Source organism: Condylura cristata, unplaced genomic scaffold (genome assembly GCF_000260355.1).
Source record: "Condylura cristata isolate star-nosed mole 26May11 unplaced genomic scaffold, ConCri1.0 scaffold00019, whole genome shotgun sequence".
Taxonomy (NCBI): Eukaryota; Metazoa; Chordata; class Mammalia; order Eulipotyphla; family Talpidae; genus Condylura; species Condylura cristata.
In genome coordinates, this window is record NW_004567120.1 from 545,090 (window position 1) to 560,052 (window position 14,963).

The 14,963-nt window shown below is 37.5% G+C and overlaps 1 protein-coding gene across 5 annotated transcripts in view; it reads right to left on the reverse strand.

The window, feature by feature from the left end:
- The window catches only part of HDAC8 (histone deacetylase 8), a 252,873-nt gene that overhangs the window by 155,717 nt on the left and 82,193 nt on the right, over positions 1–14,963 (reverse strand). For all 5 annotated transcript variants that reach the window (XM_012727153.1, XM_012727154.1, XM_004685580.1 and 2 more), the window contains 3 exons: positions 7,500–7,612; positions 3,096–3,173; positions 2,424–2,532 (listed from right to left, as the gene is read on the reverse strand). In XM_012727153.1, the coding sequence (XP_012582607.1) occupies positions 2,424–2,532; positions 3,096–3,173; positions 7,500–7,612 (300 nt within the window). The remainder of the gene's footprint in view (positions 1–2,423; positions 2,533–3,095; positions 3,174–7,499; positions 7,613–14,963) is intronic.

Sequence of the window (14,963 nt, forward strand, 5' to 3'; positions counted from 1 at the left end):
AATAGTTTCCCAATCAAACACCCCGTTACCCACTTCCTTGTGGGTAAATGTGCAACCAAACAGGGTTGGCCTGAAGAGGGGCCACAGAGGCCCAAAAGCTTGCCACAAATTTAAGGTACCTTCTGGTGGGGAGCCACTATAAAGGGTCAGAAAGTGCCAGGCAAGTCCGGACAAAAGGAGCAAAATCAAAGTACCAATCAAGGTAACGGCTGCCATGGTCCACCTCCCCTCGTGTCTCTCACCCATGTGTCTCTTCCAGGTGTCTCCTTCCCTGTCCCCCCAAGTCCCTGGTCAAGTCCAATGTCAAGAAGCCAAAGTGCCTGTCTCCAAGGGTCTCCCCAGAGCCCACATGCCTTCTGTGTTATATAGCTTCACTTGGCCGCTCAGCTCTGCCATGGTTACGTGGGCCAGGAATGGGGTGCCCCACCAGCAGTGCTCTAGTAGACAGGCTCTTCAATAAAACCTGGCCACTTGTACACTGACCTGGGTTGACAAGGGGATATCATTTGTGATCTTACACAGATCTTTTTCTTGGTGCTAAATTTACTTTTCAATTGCTTCTACATAGGTTTGTATACCATGTCTATTTTTAAAAATATATTCATTGTCTCCTCCTTCGTTTTTGTACAATGTATGGTTTCCCCAAGAAATTCCCACCAACACATCGCCCGTGCTCCGTCACCGTAGACCCTGGTGCTCTTCCCACCCCTATCCTGTCTTTCTCTTTCCTATGTCCATTTTGAAACATGACTTATCAGAAGTTTAAAAAAAAAAAACCTTAAGTCATGTACTAGGAACTGTTTAGAGAGAGGACAAAAATATAGGAGAGAAACTTATTTTTTGATTGAAGAAAGGTAAATAGACTTCTTTGCAGATGGGTACTGGAAAACCCTCAAATCTAGAAATGACACTCAGTGAAATGTCAAATTAATGGAGGAATAAAGGAAGCTCTTGGGAGGCTTTATGATTGGCAGATGAGCTCAATAGGGGCACATGTACAGTGATCCATTTAAGGAGAATCAGATAGTACAATCTACATTTGCAGGACTGGTAAATGCTGTCTTTTCAATGAAGACCCAGGAACAAGCTCTAGAATAACTTAGCTTCCAGCTATGGCAAAAGTAAAAAATTAAAAAGACAAAAGACAAAAAGTATGGGTCATTATCAAGAATGGGATTTAAAGAAAAACAAAAGAATTCTCCTTTTACACAGAATCACAGGATGTTTATTGGTAAGGCTGCATCAGCAACTCTGATCCACCCTTCTCTGCCACAGAATAGGGTTTTGGGGTTACAATGGAGGGTGATGAAAACCATTGGGGGTCCATTGTACTGAGGGTACTTCGGTGGGGGTATGTGGTATAGTAGCAACACCTATAGAGGGGGATCCACAAACATGTAAATCTCCAAAAAAAAAAAAAATCAACACCCTAAACCATCAATGGCGGGCTCAAAAAATGTTTTTTTCAATCTGGCAATACAGAGGCGGGGGTCGGGGGGGACAAGCAAAATCAAGAAGAGGATAGTGCTGCCAAGTTAATGGTAACTTGGCTTGCCAGATCTCTTGAGCTAAGAGGCACCTTTGAAGCATAAAGTTTTTATTTTCCAGTACTTCTACTTTGTTGATATAACTGCCATGATGGCAGTCAGTGCACGTTACTTTGGGAAGTCCCTGTTTCCACTAAAGGCTGGGAGAAATCTGAGCTCAGTGGTGAGGGATCAAAGCACCTTAGTCCCCATCATTTAGCTGAAGTAATGTTGACTTGCTAGCTTCTAGTCAGACTCATCAATGCCAGCAGTGAATTTGTACTGACCAATCTCAAGTTTTATAAGTAGTTCAGTCTCCCCATTCTCTTCCTTCCCCCAAATTCTGTAGGGCTTTTCTGCCCCCAGTGGTCTACACATTGGCCGACTGCTCAGAAGTGGCTGTAATTTAATACTTAACCATAGAGTAAAGAAAAAGATTTCTGACTCCAATTTTAACACAACAGATAGAACTCAAGAACTCATAAGAAAGAAATTTTTAATATTCATACCAGTGGATGGAAACAGATCTCCATCATGGAAGACTAAAATGGAACCATCCAGGCTAACGAAATCACATACATGCCGGTTTTATCTAAGAAAGTAGCAGACAAGTTATTTTTCAAGGCAGCTCAGCCCTGCACTACAGACAGCCTGCATTATATGGGTAGCAGGTAAGAGTCAACCAAGAGTGGCTCTGGTCCAACTACTTGGTTCTCACAAACAGGAAAGGACAGCCTCACAAAATGAGCATAATGAACATTATACAAAAGCAACATGGGTATACAATGGCTTCCTTTTCAAATTGTCCCTTAAAAACAAGATTTCTTGGAGATTGGAGGCCATTTCATCCTACAGAAATGTAATCCACTGGTTACTGGCTCACCGTTATTGCCATACCTTTCACAGATGTGGTAATACTTCTCATCCTGAATGCCATCCTGAATGGGCACATTTACACTGTAGTACCGGCCCTTTCCTAAGCCAACATCAGACACATCACCTGTTCCTGCAAAAGAGAACAGCATGCAAACAGTTTTAAGATACAAGAAATAGAAAACCTGAAGTATTCTCTGATAGAAATTCAGAAGTCCTAAAGGTCAATTAGGAGAGCAATGAGTTAACGATGGTTTGTAAGGGAATGAAAATGAGAAAAAATAATTTTGGTAAATATCTGTTATAAACAATGTTTGAGGAGCAGAAAAACCATAAAAAAAGAGAAACCAGAGTTTCCTTTTTGCTGGATCAAGTTTAAAAAGATTAAGTCCTTAGACTGACTATTTCATGTGTCTTAGATATTATATCAATGCAATTATCAAAATGCTAGGAGTTATACAGGGTCTCTGATAGCAGAGTAGGTGCAAGTGAGCTGCTAACAGTCCATAAAAATCATCTGGAAAAAGAAACAGCATTCCATTCCTGTTATTGTCATCTGATATGACTTGTGTTAGATTTTGCATAGAGTAGCACCAATAAGATATTAGTAGCATCCAAATATAATGTATAAGAAACATATAGAAGAATTGCAGTATTTATTTCTCAAATGTAATACTGAACAAACAGATCACTTGCCTGGGAAAAATCCTGGGGAGAATTTGTGCAGGGACACCGTCATGACTTTGGAGGTAAAACTGAAGGCATCTTCAACGCCTACCAGAGAAAGAAATGGCAGGAGAATCACTTCATAAATGCAACTCCTATTTTCAACAACTGCAACTCTAGAAAGCAGCTCTAGGAAGGATGAGGGGTGAAAAGGTAGCAATAATAAAGCTAAGAAGTTGAGGAATAAAAGTAATAAAGTCCTTCTGTAGCAGTGTAATCCCTATAGAAGGGAAAGATCCAGGTTCCCTGCCCCATCTAAGGAAGATTGGAGCTGAGCAACAAGGGGAATCTACAAAGCAGGTCAGGGAGAAGGAAAGGAAAGGGAGAAAGAGATCTGGAGGAGACACATGGAGCAGAGAGACATGTGAAGAAGAAGCCATACTTGCTTCTCACCTTGGACTTGTACCAGGGACTTGGGGGACATGGAAAGAGGCACTTGGAAGAGACAAGAGCTGTGGGTGAGAGACCCGTGGGGAGGCCAATGATGGCAGCCTTTATCTTGACTTGCGTTTGATTTTGTTCTTTTTCTTCCAGACTTGCCTGGCTGTTCTGTCCCTTCCCTATGATCCCTATCAAAGGGTGACTTAGACATCAAGCTTTCAAGCTTCAGTGGCCCTGCTTTGGATCAACTCTGTATTTACCCACATGGGGATGGGCGACTTTCAGTGTTTCAAGGGGAAACTATTTTAACTATATAATTCTTGTATTCTACTTTTTGTTGCACACTATTAAAGTTCTTTTCTACTGAAGGTTTTATGCTAAGACTGAGAGGATGTTTTGTCTTGATGCAGTGGATGGCACAACCTATTTAGAGCAGGTAGGTTTGGGGGTCCTGGGGTGCTCCTCATTCTGCCCATTAATACTTTAATCTCTTTGATCTCTGTCACTACAGGATGAGGTAGAACTTTGTACCCAAGTGAAGTTTTGGGGTTCTTTTTTAAGTTCATGGCAAATTATAAGCAGACTTCTTTTTCCAAGCTGTGGGATGTCCAGACTCTCTTTGCCAACCTGTTTTAAAAGGTAGAAAGTGTTAGAGCTTAGAATTGAGGCACCACTAATAGAACTGAATAGAGGAAACTGGCGCCATCTTGGGAGCTGTTGGTTTAGGCTCAGTAGCTCCAGTTAAACTTTTGGGGAGTTGTTTTTTTTTTTTTTTTTTGGTCAAAGAAATATAACATGGCAACCCTTTGAAAAACATGGTCGTTAAAAAATCTAGTTACAAAATGCCCCTCTGTATACAGATTTGGTTATAAATACAGTTTGCCCAAAGTCCCATGTGTACTAAGTAACTTATAGTACATCTTTCTGACTAAAACATGAACGTCTGAAAATAGTCCTGCCTATGTCCCTTAATAGTAGCTTTATAACATAGTTTTAAAGCCTGGAGAATATTGGGGGGAATATTTTTTAAAGGTGCCCCTTTTCCCATTTATACTGAGTCTGAAAATTAGGAGAGGCTTGGGAGATAAGAGATGGGACTTAAAATAATCCTTTCAAACCTCTACTTAAGTGTACATATAAATACACTGCCGACCTCCAAAACCTCATTAGTTACATGATATTTAGGTAATCTGTCTATAAAATGGAAGGACTATAACAGTCATGTATTCTCTTTGATACTTCAAATAAAGAAATTGTCTCTGTTTATTTAATACTTTCAGTCTTCATTAGAGGCCAACTGAGACCTTAAAAAAAATACTAACTCTGTTTGTGTAGCACAGGTATGTTTGAATTTCCCAAGCCTATGTTTTGCCCTAGGGAGGCAGTTAAAACCAGTTAAAGGCTCCAGGCACAAAACATTAAATAAACAAAAGAAAATGAAATAAAACAAATTAAATAGATTTTGCTGTAGAAATGGAAGTATAAAACATGGATAATTCATGGAAATTTTGATTACTTATCCATCCCAAGAGGTGGTACCAATTTATATTTCAGTCAGTCCATCCACTGTATTGGAGAGTTCCCCTGTTCTCACACCCCGACTAACACTGGGTATTATTCTTTTCAAGTTGGGGTACAATGTCCTAACCTAAGTATTAGGGTGTTGAACATCTTCTCATATGTGCAGTGACCATTCCAGGAACCTCCCACTAGACATTGTCAGAAAACCACTGTTAAAAAAGGACTTAGACAAACTGGTGGTGGCAATGGAATATGGTGTGAAAGGAAAGAACACTAAAGAACACTTTTGGCGGAGAAGGAGGGTAAAGGCAGAGTAGGAGCGCTAGTGAGGCTACCTCGTGATGTTAGTTATGGAATCATGGGAAATTTAAAATAAGCCAAATGTGGAAGAGTTTAGAGGTGGGGCAGGGGTCACTGAAAGGGAGGTGCTGAAGAGGGGAAATAAACTGAAATGAAACACACCATAAAAGTTGGCTACAACAGGAAACTCTAAATGGTGTAGAAATAACATTGCAAATGGAAAGAGGGGTTTCAGGTAACAGTCTTATTTCATTCTTACTGGTTCAATAAGTAGACTCTATTCTTGAACTCTGATACTAATGGTTTGCATTTCATATGCACTCATTCATTTAAAAATATTTTAATGAACCCTTACTATATGCATATTTCTGTTTGGTCAAGTCATTGTATAGGACTAAAAGAAGTAAATGACTTGATCTCTGCTCTTGAGGAACTGTAAGTTTCCATGGCAAGAGAAGACAGAGATACATTAAAAATTGACTAGCAAAACAAGATCATATTTAATTGTCAAATGAGCCATATAAGCAATATGTGACTTGAATGGAGGAAAGAACACTTCGGTGGGAATGATCAGAGCAAATCTGCTACTGTTAGAGCTTAAACTAATGGGTAGAACTTGGAGATACAGAAGGGAGAAAGCAAAAGTAAGATAGGAAAAAGTGAGGCAAAGTCGGGAGGGAGCGACAGTGAGCAAAAAAGCTGGAGAGAGAAAGTGAGGCCTCTTTGACGTAGGTCGTGAAAGGCAGGATGAAGAGTGTAGACTTCACCTTGAAGAACACTGTTTTCCAAAGCATGGCCTGTGGAGCAATGGGGCTGTTGTTAAAATGTAGGTTTCCAGGTTTCACAGCAGTCCTGCCAAGCATGAATATCTGCTGGACTTGCCCCAGGAATCTGCATTTTAAAACAAGCTTCCCCAGGTCCTCCTGATTATAAATCCAAGTTTGAGAACCAATATTATAAGCCAAGGGTTAGCAAACCAAGTGACTAGATAGGCTTTGCAAACCAAACCACATGGTCTTCACTGTATATATTTTTTCTTTACAATCTTGGAAAAATAGGACAACAATTTTAACTTGCTGGCCACTTGAAAACAACCTGTGGGTCAAATGTCACCTTTGTGATAGGCAAGAAGGAGTCTCTTCAGGTTATTGAGCAAGAATGTGCTTTTTATTGGCCAAGTGTACAGCTGTGCAGTGGACATTCCTCTTCAAAGTAGACAGTGGTTGTCTTAACCCTTTTCTCTTCAGTTACTTTTCATTCCCTGTCACCATTCCATGGTAGCATCCATCCAGGTGAAGCTCTCTAGGGAGGTTTCCCCTACAAATCTCTTTTTTCTTTTTCTGTTTGGCAGCAAAATTGGCAGCCCTAGTGTATATTATTCTTGCCCTCTCTTATAACTTGATGATGTTAGTTTGTCTCAAAACTTTCTGGAAACAGGGAAGGGAAGAAACTTAACTAATAATTTACTGGATAAGCACTCTAGGGCAATGGAAATACTGTCATACAGATGATTTATTAAAGAAACGGAATGTGGCCAACTGACACTGAAGCTCTACATTGCACATGGAAAACACACAGGAATGTTCGAGGCATTCTTTCAAGGAAGTCTTCCAAGTGTAGTGAATGGGGTTAAGGCAGGTTGTTAAGGATTCTGCTGTTGTTAAAAGATAAATATACACTACCTGGGTTTGGCAAGACTAAATATTTTAGCAACAAAGAAAGTGGTACAGATTCTGCTCACGACCTTAATTGGTATTGCTATAGGTGAAAAATCCAGATTGGTAGTCCATCATGCACCCATCTTATCTGGAGACTATCAGCTCACAGCAGATTTTACTTCGAACCAACAGAAATGGCCTGAGATTTGTCACTGAGCACTGGAGTACACACTAGCTAGGATTTCTACTTCTTTTTTTGTTTTAGATGGCCACTTAAAGTTCTCCACTGGAGAGCTTTGCGACTAGAGGAGAGGGGAGGAGAATATAGTACTGGTACTTGAAACAGCCTGGTCAGCCAGGGAGGAATAGCGCCAGCAGAATTTAACTACTGTAAGATTCCCAATTAGGAAAACTGCAATAGGCATTGCTCCTTTTACCAGTTGCCTAGAAGCAGTTTTACTGATAAAAACCTGCTCTGGTAGCAGCAAAGCACCTTTGAAAGTGAAGGGCTTACCATCTCCATGGTGCAGATCCAAATCCACGTAGAGAATACGCTCAAATTTCCGTCGCAATCGTAATATTCCCAGGACAGCATCATTGAGATAACAAAAACCAGATGCTTCATCTCTGTAAGAAAACAAGTTGCTACAGCCAATAGCCAAAAGGAATCTAAGAGTCTTTACAGCCAAGGAGCTAACCCTTGAGGTCTAGTCCCTTCCAATTCCTTATTTTAACAAAACCAAAATCTACCTACAAAAATTACAGTCAGTGATCCAGAATGATCAGGGAATGAAAGTTTTATAAACTAAATATTCAGGTTGACTGGAAACATTTTCTACCCAGGAGCCCAGATTTTCAAAAACTTGGAATATCATAGCTATACTGAAAAAAGATTGTTTCTCTTATGATTCAGCAATCATTTAACAATTTTGTACTAACCTGGTGTCATCATGATGAACGCTGATCATCACTTACAAGACTTTAAGAAACCTAGGATCTAGAAGGGGCCGTAAAGGCAATCCTGCTCAGTCAGATATAGATGTTGGTGATTGAATTTTCTGCACTGACCCTATGACACAACCTAGAAATTGTCTCTGTGTGTTTTTTAGTAAATCTTGGCACTTGTTGCTTATAAAAACTGAGTGTGGAATGTACAAATACACAGCCTTCTGGGCAGCATAATAAGGTTGACTTTCTGTAAATATAATTACTATAATAGAGACCGAAATAGCTTCTTCTAAAGTTATTTTGTTTCCATCACTAAAATCATCTTCATTGACTTTTATGGCGTCTAACTTTTTTGCTACGGGTGATAATGTGTCACTTTAACCTCTTATCAACATTAACTTACTCTTCTATATGCTTCCATAAAACCTTAGTGAGTATAAGTAAAATAAAATTGTCATTGAGAATGTATTATAATTTATTGTTAAGGTTTTATCCTAAATGCTTTAGTTTCTTTTATTAACACTGTACAAATAAATTTCTTTACACCCTGCTGTTTGACCACAAGGCCACCAAGTGTACTTATATGTAATCCTTAAATTCTATCTATCTATCTATCTATCTATCTATCTATCTATCTATCTATCTATCTATCTATCTATCTATCTATCTATCATCTATTTTAGTTTATTTTCCCATCATTTTCTGCCTTTTTCCATCTTGGACTTCCCTGTGGACTTCCCACCATCAATTCACCCATGTGCCATCACCATAATACTGTGTACCTTTCCCACCCCATAAATGCTTTAGTTTCTTTTGCCTCCACAGACGTTTCAAATACCAAGCCCCTTTTTTCCTAAGATCTCCCTGATATTTTACTTGAGTATGAATTGTGGGCATGAACAACACTTAAGATGACATTTTCACTACTATGAAACTGTAAGATCTTTCTAGTGTGTACACAATGCATAAAATTCTTCATGAAATCTCTTCTATAACATGTTTCATAGTCTGAACACAGTGCTGCAGGATGAATCAATTGGACAGGTATACCAGAAGGCAGGAATTTAGTAAAAATGTTATTAGATGTGATCTTGCTTTGTTAGAGTGAACTTTGTGATCACCCAGCAAAAAAATAGCTTCACCACTAGGTAGGCATGCAAACAGGAAGAAACCAATTACATAAAAAAGACTTGCCTATCCATGAATTTCTTATAAATAAAAGTACATGACTTTGAAAGTTCTTAGATGTTATTTTCCAAATATGCACTGCTTACATTTTATAAATCCACTCTCATAGCTCATCAAAAATGGGGTAATCTGTCCTCCTACTGAACAACAATAACGTTTGGGTAGGTGAGATGGAACATTAGGTGTTAGGTAAAAGGAGGAGGGTGGGCCTCCCTGGTGGCACAGTGTTTAAAGTCAGCTCTATCAAGCTACTGCCAATCACTGTCCCATGAGATCAACCCTGGCCAGGGAGGGGCCACAAGGCACAGCAGACCTCTCCTGTCACTCCCACTGCTCCCCTCAGCAGGGTATTTCAATACAGCTGCCTGTTCTTCTTCCCACTCTCTCTCTCTGGTGAATTCTCTCACCCTCCACACCTCTGGCCTCCATCCCAGTTCTTGTATGCATTAATAAATATATAAAAATAAATCTTAAGAAATGGAGGGCGATAGGGAAGGGGGAGAATACAAATCAATACAAGCCATACCTCCTTCCCTTGGAGAACCTACAATTAAGCTAGGAAGACAAGGCATAAGTACAAAAAAAAAATAAATAAAAAACCTATCAGCAAAAAGGCAACAGAAATTAATAACACACATATATATGAGAATACAGAAAAAAATTTTAAAATCTTAACAGTTTATATATATATATAATAGTTATTTTTACATATTTTTGTGCATTTTTCCATCTCAGTTGCAATCCCCTAGGGTTTCCCATCACCAAATCACCCATGTGCCATCACCACAGTCCAGTGCATTTCCCTCCCCCGCTGTTAGAATACAGAAAGATTTTATAGACAAAATTGACAAAGCAAAATCATCTCATTGACAGTATTAAAATTTATCTGAACCCTGTGCTCCTAGAAATCAATTGATGGTTAAGAAAAAAAAAAAACTACCCTTTTGTGTCCCACGGAATAGTTACCAGCAAAGAATGGCATTGCCCTAGCCTACTGTAAGGTCAGGTAAGAACATGCTTCGCCATGACTCCCATAATGCTCAGAGATAACTCCCCTTTTCACCTGTCTCTATAAAATTTCTGGTTCCTTCCTTTACTTTGAAATGTTTCTCTGGTGGCAATAGCTTGAGTATAGTAATGACTGTGGTGTCTGTAATTCAGAAAGGCCTTTTACCACTCTTTATGTGAGTGGACAATATTTTCCTACATCCAGATGGTATTACCAAATTAGATTACAAGTATTTTAAGTTAAAGGAGCTCTATTCTCATTGGTTTATTGAAATAAGTTTAGATAAATAAAATATTCACAAATTTCCTAGAAAGTAAGGACAATTTATTTCATTGTGCTAAAAGAAGCATTCCAATGAAGACAAACTCAAAAGTTTTAAGAATTCAAATTTGCATAAACTAGGAAAATCTTTGTTACAAACAAGACTAATACTTTTTGGTTTATTAAAATCAGCTATGTCTTTTCTAATTTATTAGTGTTCAGCATAATATACATGTAGATTTTATTCTACTTGGATATGTTCTTCCTAAATTTATACAGGCTTACAGACTGAACTGCTATTCCTTCTATTAAATGTTTGAGATTCTGACAAATGTAGATTTGTTTAACCAAATTGAGTCATTATTTTGACAAACTTTTTCTTAACAGTAATTATGTTTTGTAATATGCCAGTTTGAATATAATTTATAAAATCTTTAGGTAACCAAAAGTGTTGGGCTAATGCTAACTTGAGATAATGAATGGATATTGATTAGTTGACTAGATAATTTCTAAGAGAATGCTGATATGTGAATTACTAAGCATGATTTTTTGCTTTATGAATTTTGGGTTTTTTGATTCTTATTTTTGCATGCTGCAGAGAGGTTGTTAGTGTTTGGGTCTCTTAATAAGTGTGCTTTTGTATTGGAAATCCATTTGTTATCTCAAAAAAAAGTTAGAAGCTTTTAAAAAACTGTGTTTTCTTTCTTTCTTTCTTCTTACACTTAGAGAAGTTGTACTACATGGGAGATATATTGACATAGAAAGTGGTAGGATGTTCACAGAAAGAAAATTTTATTTGCTTGCTAAGGAATTTATCTGTAAGACTTATAAAATTTCCAAAAAGAACTTCAGTATCAAATATTACCCTGATATAAAACTAGACTTTGGCTTTCTCTGTTAAAATGACAAGTTTTATTTATTATTATCGGTTTTCTCTTAATGAGTTAACAAAGGCTTTGTTCACTAAGTAATCTTCCCAGATGACAAAGATCCTGTGTCTTTCCAAAATGACCTACTATGGCTTATACTGACTTTATTATATGTTTCATTATTCAAGAAAGCATAGGAAAGAGCTGAGGTTTTTTTCACATAGGAAAGAGCTGAGGTTCTTTATAATCATATTGCCTCCTATGTTTACTTATAAAATCTTTTGTTGTCACTTTGGTTAAATGGAGAACAAAATACTGTTTTTCAGTAATACATCATTCTATTATAACTAAGTCTAGAGGGACCCTGGACAATCTCAAAGGATTTGTTTCTCACCTTATAAAAATGGGTACTAGAAGTAATTAGGCTTATTTGATATGTCACTATTGATTTATGAAAGAGTTGCCAAATCAGAAGAGATGCTCAGCCTTTCTGAGGTTAAACAGGGAAATGGTATGAATATAAATACCTCAAACATTGTTGAATAGGAAGTTACTAGAGATTCAATACCCATATTGGCTATGATAAGTTTCTGGTTTTGATATTACTAGTACTGCTATGCCAGATATTTGACAACTACAATATAGTATTGTCAGTCATAATTTTAAAAATTTATGTTAGCCAGATCTCAACTTTACTTTTTATTTTGAGCGTAGCACTTGCTAAGTTATTAGTTTTCAACTGGGTATTAAAAAGAAAATACCTACCTCACATTACTGAATCTTCTTACCTGATGCTCTTGGTACAGTCTGGGCATATTCCAATGATATGCTTGGTATTCATTGAGCATAGTACATGTAATATTGGAGCACTGTTATCTCTAAAGATTATGTTCATCCACTTTTGGGGGCTAGATTGGTAGATGTAGAGAAACTTTATCTTCCTTTAGATTATAAAGTGTTCTCATTAATTTGTCAGATATTTACATACACATATCATTTTGAGGGTACATTTCAAGATCCATTCATTTTGTCCCAAAAGATACTCTCATTTTTCTCAATAGCTGACTAGCATTCAACTGAATATATATTTCATAATTTCTGTGTCCAGGCATGTGTCGTCTTAAGGTACTTAGGGTGGTTCCATGACATGGCTGGTATGAACACCGGAGTGCATAAATCTTTTGTAGTAGAGTTTTCATATTCTATCAGTAAATACCTAGGACAGGTATTGCTGAATCACAAGGTATTTCCATTTTATTTTGTTAAGGTGTCTCCATACCATTTCCCATAGAGGCTGCACCAAATTATACTACCACCAACAGTAGATGCATACTTCTTTTTCTACTAATTCTAGCCAACATATGTGGTATCCATTATTTTTGACATAGGCTATTCTCATGGGGTGGGGGTGCAAGTCATCACATCACCCTCTTTATTCCCCTGGCTGGGGGAATGGTGGGGCTCAGGAAGTGGGTTCCCTACTTGGCAGTGTCAACCGGGAGGGGCTTGTGGGCTCAGCCACCGACATTGCAGACAGCCAGGTTCCTTTGACCAAGCCAGATGTTCACATGTGCATATTCACCAGTGTGCACTACTCCTCATTGAAAAAGTCTCACTAAAAAGATTCAGTCTGTGCCGTATTCCACCATTGTTGGGCCCCCAGCATGTTCCTCTTACTAGAATGTCCCGGCCCTAGCTATGCTCCCCTTGCCCTCCCCTTTGCCCCTCCCTGCGTTCTTGCCACATCCAGTGACCAACCTCAATATGTTGATGTCTCTTGCCATCTACAAGGAGTTCTTTATATATTAATCTGACATGTCCCTGAAAATATTTGCAATCAGTTGTAAGCCAGAATGCTTCATCTTCAAAGACTATCTCAGAGATCCATGGAAAAGGATTATGCCAAGTATTGTTGTTTATAGACTTCTGATGGTTCAGTTTAAATAACTTTGAGATCATACCAATGAATGAGTCGAGATCGTACCAATGAGTAAATGAACATTTTGAGAACTCTAGTTGTGAAGCAGATGGTTTAATGATACTGCTAACACAAGGTTGAGTGGAGCAAGAACTAATTACATAGACCTAAATGAACTGAGGAGGGATGACTGGGTTTCATTTAGAATATTGCTGAGATTTTTGAAGTTCTCCTTTTGAATGTATAATTAATTTCTCTTTGACTATATAAAACTTACATAGTTATATAAGTTTATAACAATTTATTAGATTGTTTTTGTAAAAAGAAATGAAACATTTGTAAATGATGTCTGCCTGAACCATCCAGGATTCAGAAACTCATATTGGGATATTCTTATTTTCATAATAATATAATTATCTGCTTAAGTTCAATAAAAATACATCCAACTTGATATCAGTACATGACTGAAAACACTGGTTACATAACCAGGACACTAACATTCATACTCATTCAATTAGATATGATCATACACTTTTCTGGAACTAAGGATGACTATATAAAGCCATAGTATAACATGGCCTTTTGGAAAACTAGCCTGGTACCTACCTGGCTTTTAGGGTTCCCAGCCTTATAGTGGGTAAGAAAGCTTACTCCCTGAAAAGTCATGAAAACTTAGGATATTTGGAAGACCTCAAAAGAAAGCAGTGCTCCCATATTTATGGGTACTACAGAGAAAATTGCCTAAGCTTAGCTTCCTAGACTTTTAAAATTTCAAAGTGAGATTCCTTATGAAAACTTCCAGCAAAGCAAGCCTAAGAAGGTCTGTATGATAAATTTATCATACTTGTTACAACTATGTAGAAGTAGTAAGGTTAAACGTGATGAGACCTAATTTTAAAAAATTCTTTTTATTGAGATAAAATTAGCATAATAGAAAACTATTTTTTACCTGGGAGTATACTTAACAAAGGAGATGAAAGACATGCACACTAAAAACTGTAAGACATGCTAAAATACAAAACCCACAAAAAAATGGAAAAGATATCTTGAGCCCATAGATTATATGAATAAATATTGTTAAAATTGATAAAGCAATTTATAGACTCAATTCAATATCTATCAGAATCTCAGTGGCATTTTTCTAGGAAATATATCAGACAATTAAAAACTTTCTATGGAACACAAAAAACGCTGGATATTCAAAGTAGTCCTGAAGGAAAGACCAAAAAAATAAGGGAAATGGAGGTATTTCAATCCCTGGCTTCAAACCATAGTGTAAAGTCTTAATAACCCAAACAGTATGCTATTAGAACAAAAATATACATACAGAAAAATGGAATAGAATTGAGAGCCTTGAAAGAAGTACACACATCGATAGTAAATTTTGATAATGAGTCAAGACCATATAAGGGAGAAAAAAATGGACAACCACATGCAAAAAAAAATAAAACTAGATCATTATTCAATGAAATACACAAAAATTAACTCAAATTGCATTAAAGACTTGGACATAAGACCTGAAATAATTTTCATGGAAGAAAATATAGACAATACACCCTTGAACACTGACCATGGAGATGCTCTGAGGGATTTGACTGTAAGGGTTAAGTAAAAGCAGAAGTAAGCAGGTGGGATTACATAAACTAAAATGGTTTTGTATAGCAAAAGAAACCACCACAAAACTAAAAAAGCAACATACCAACTAGAAGAATATATTGGTGCAACATACATCCAACAAAGGGATTAATTTTCAAAATAAATAAAGAACTCATATAACTCAACAAC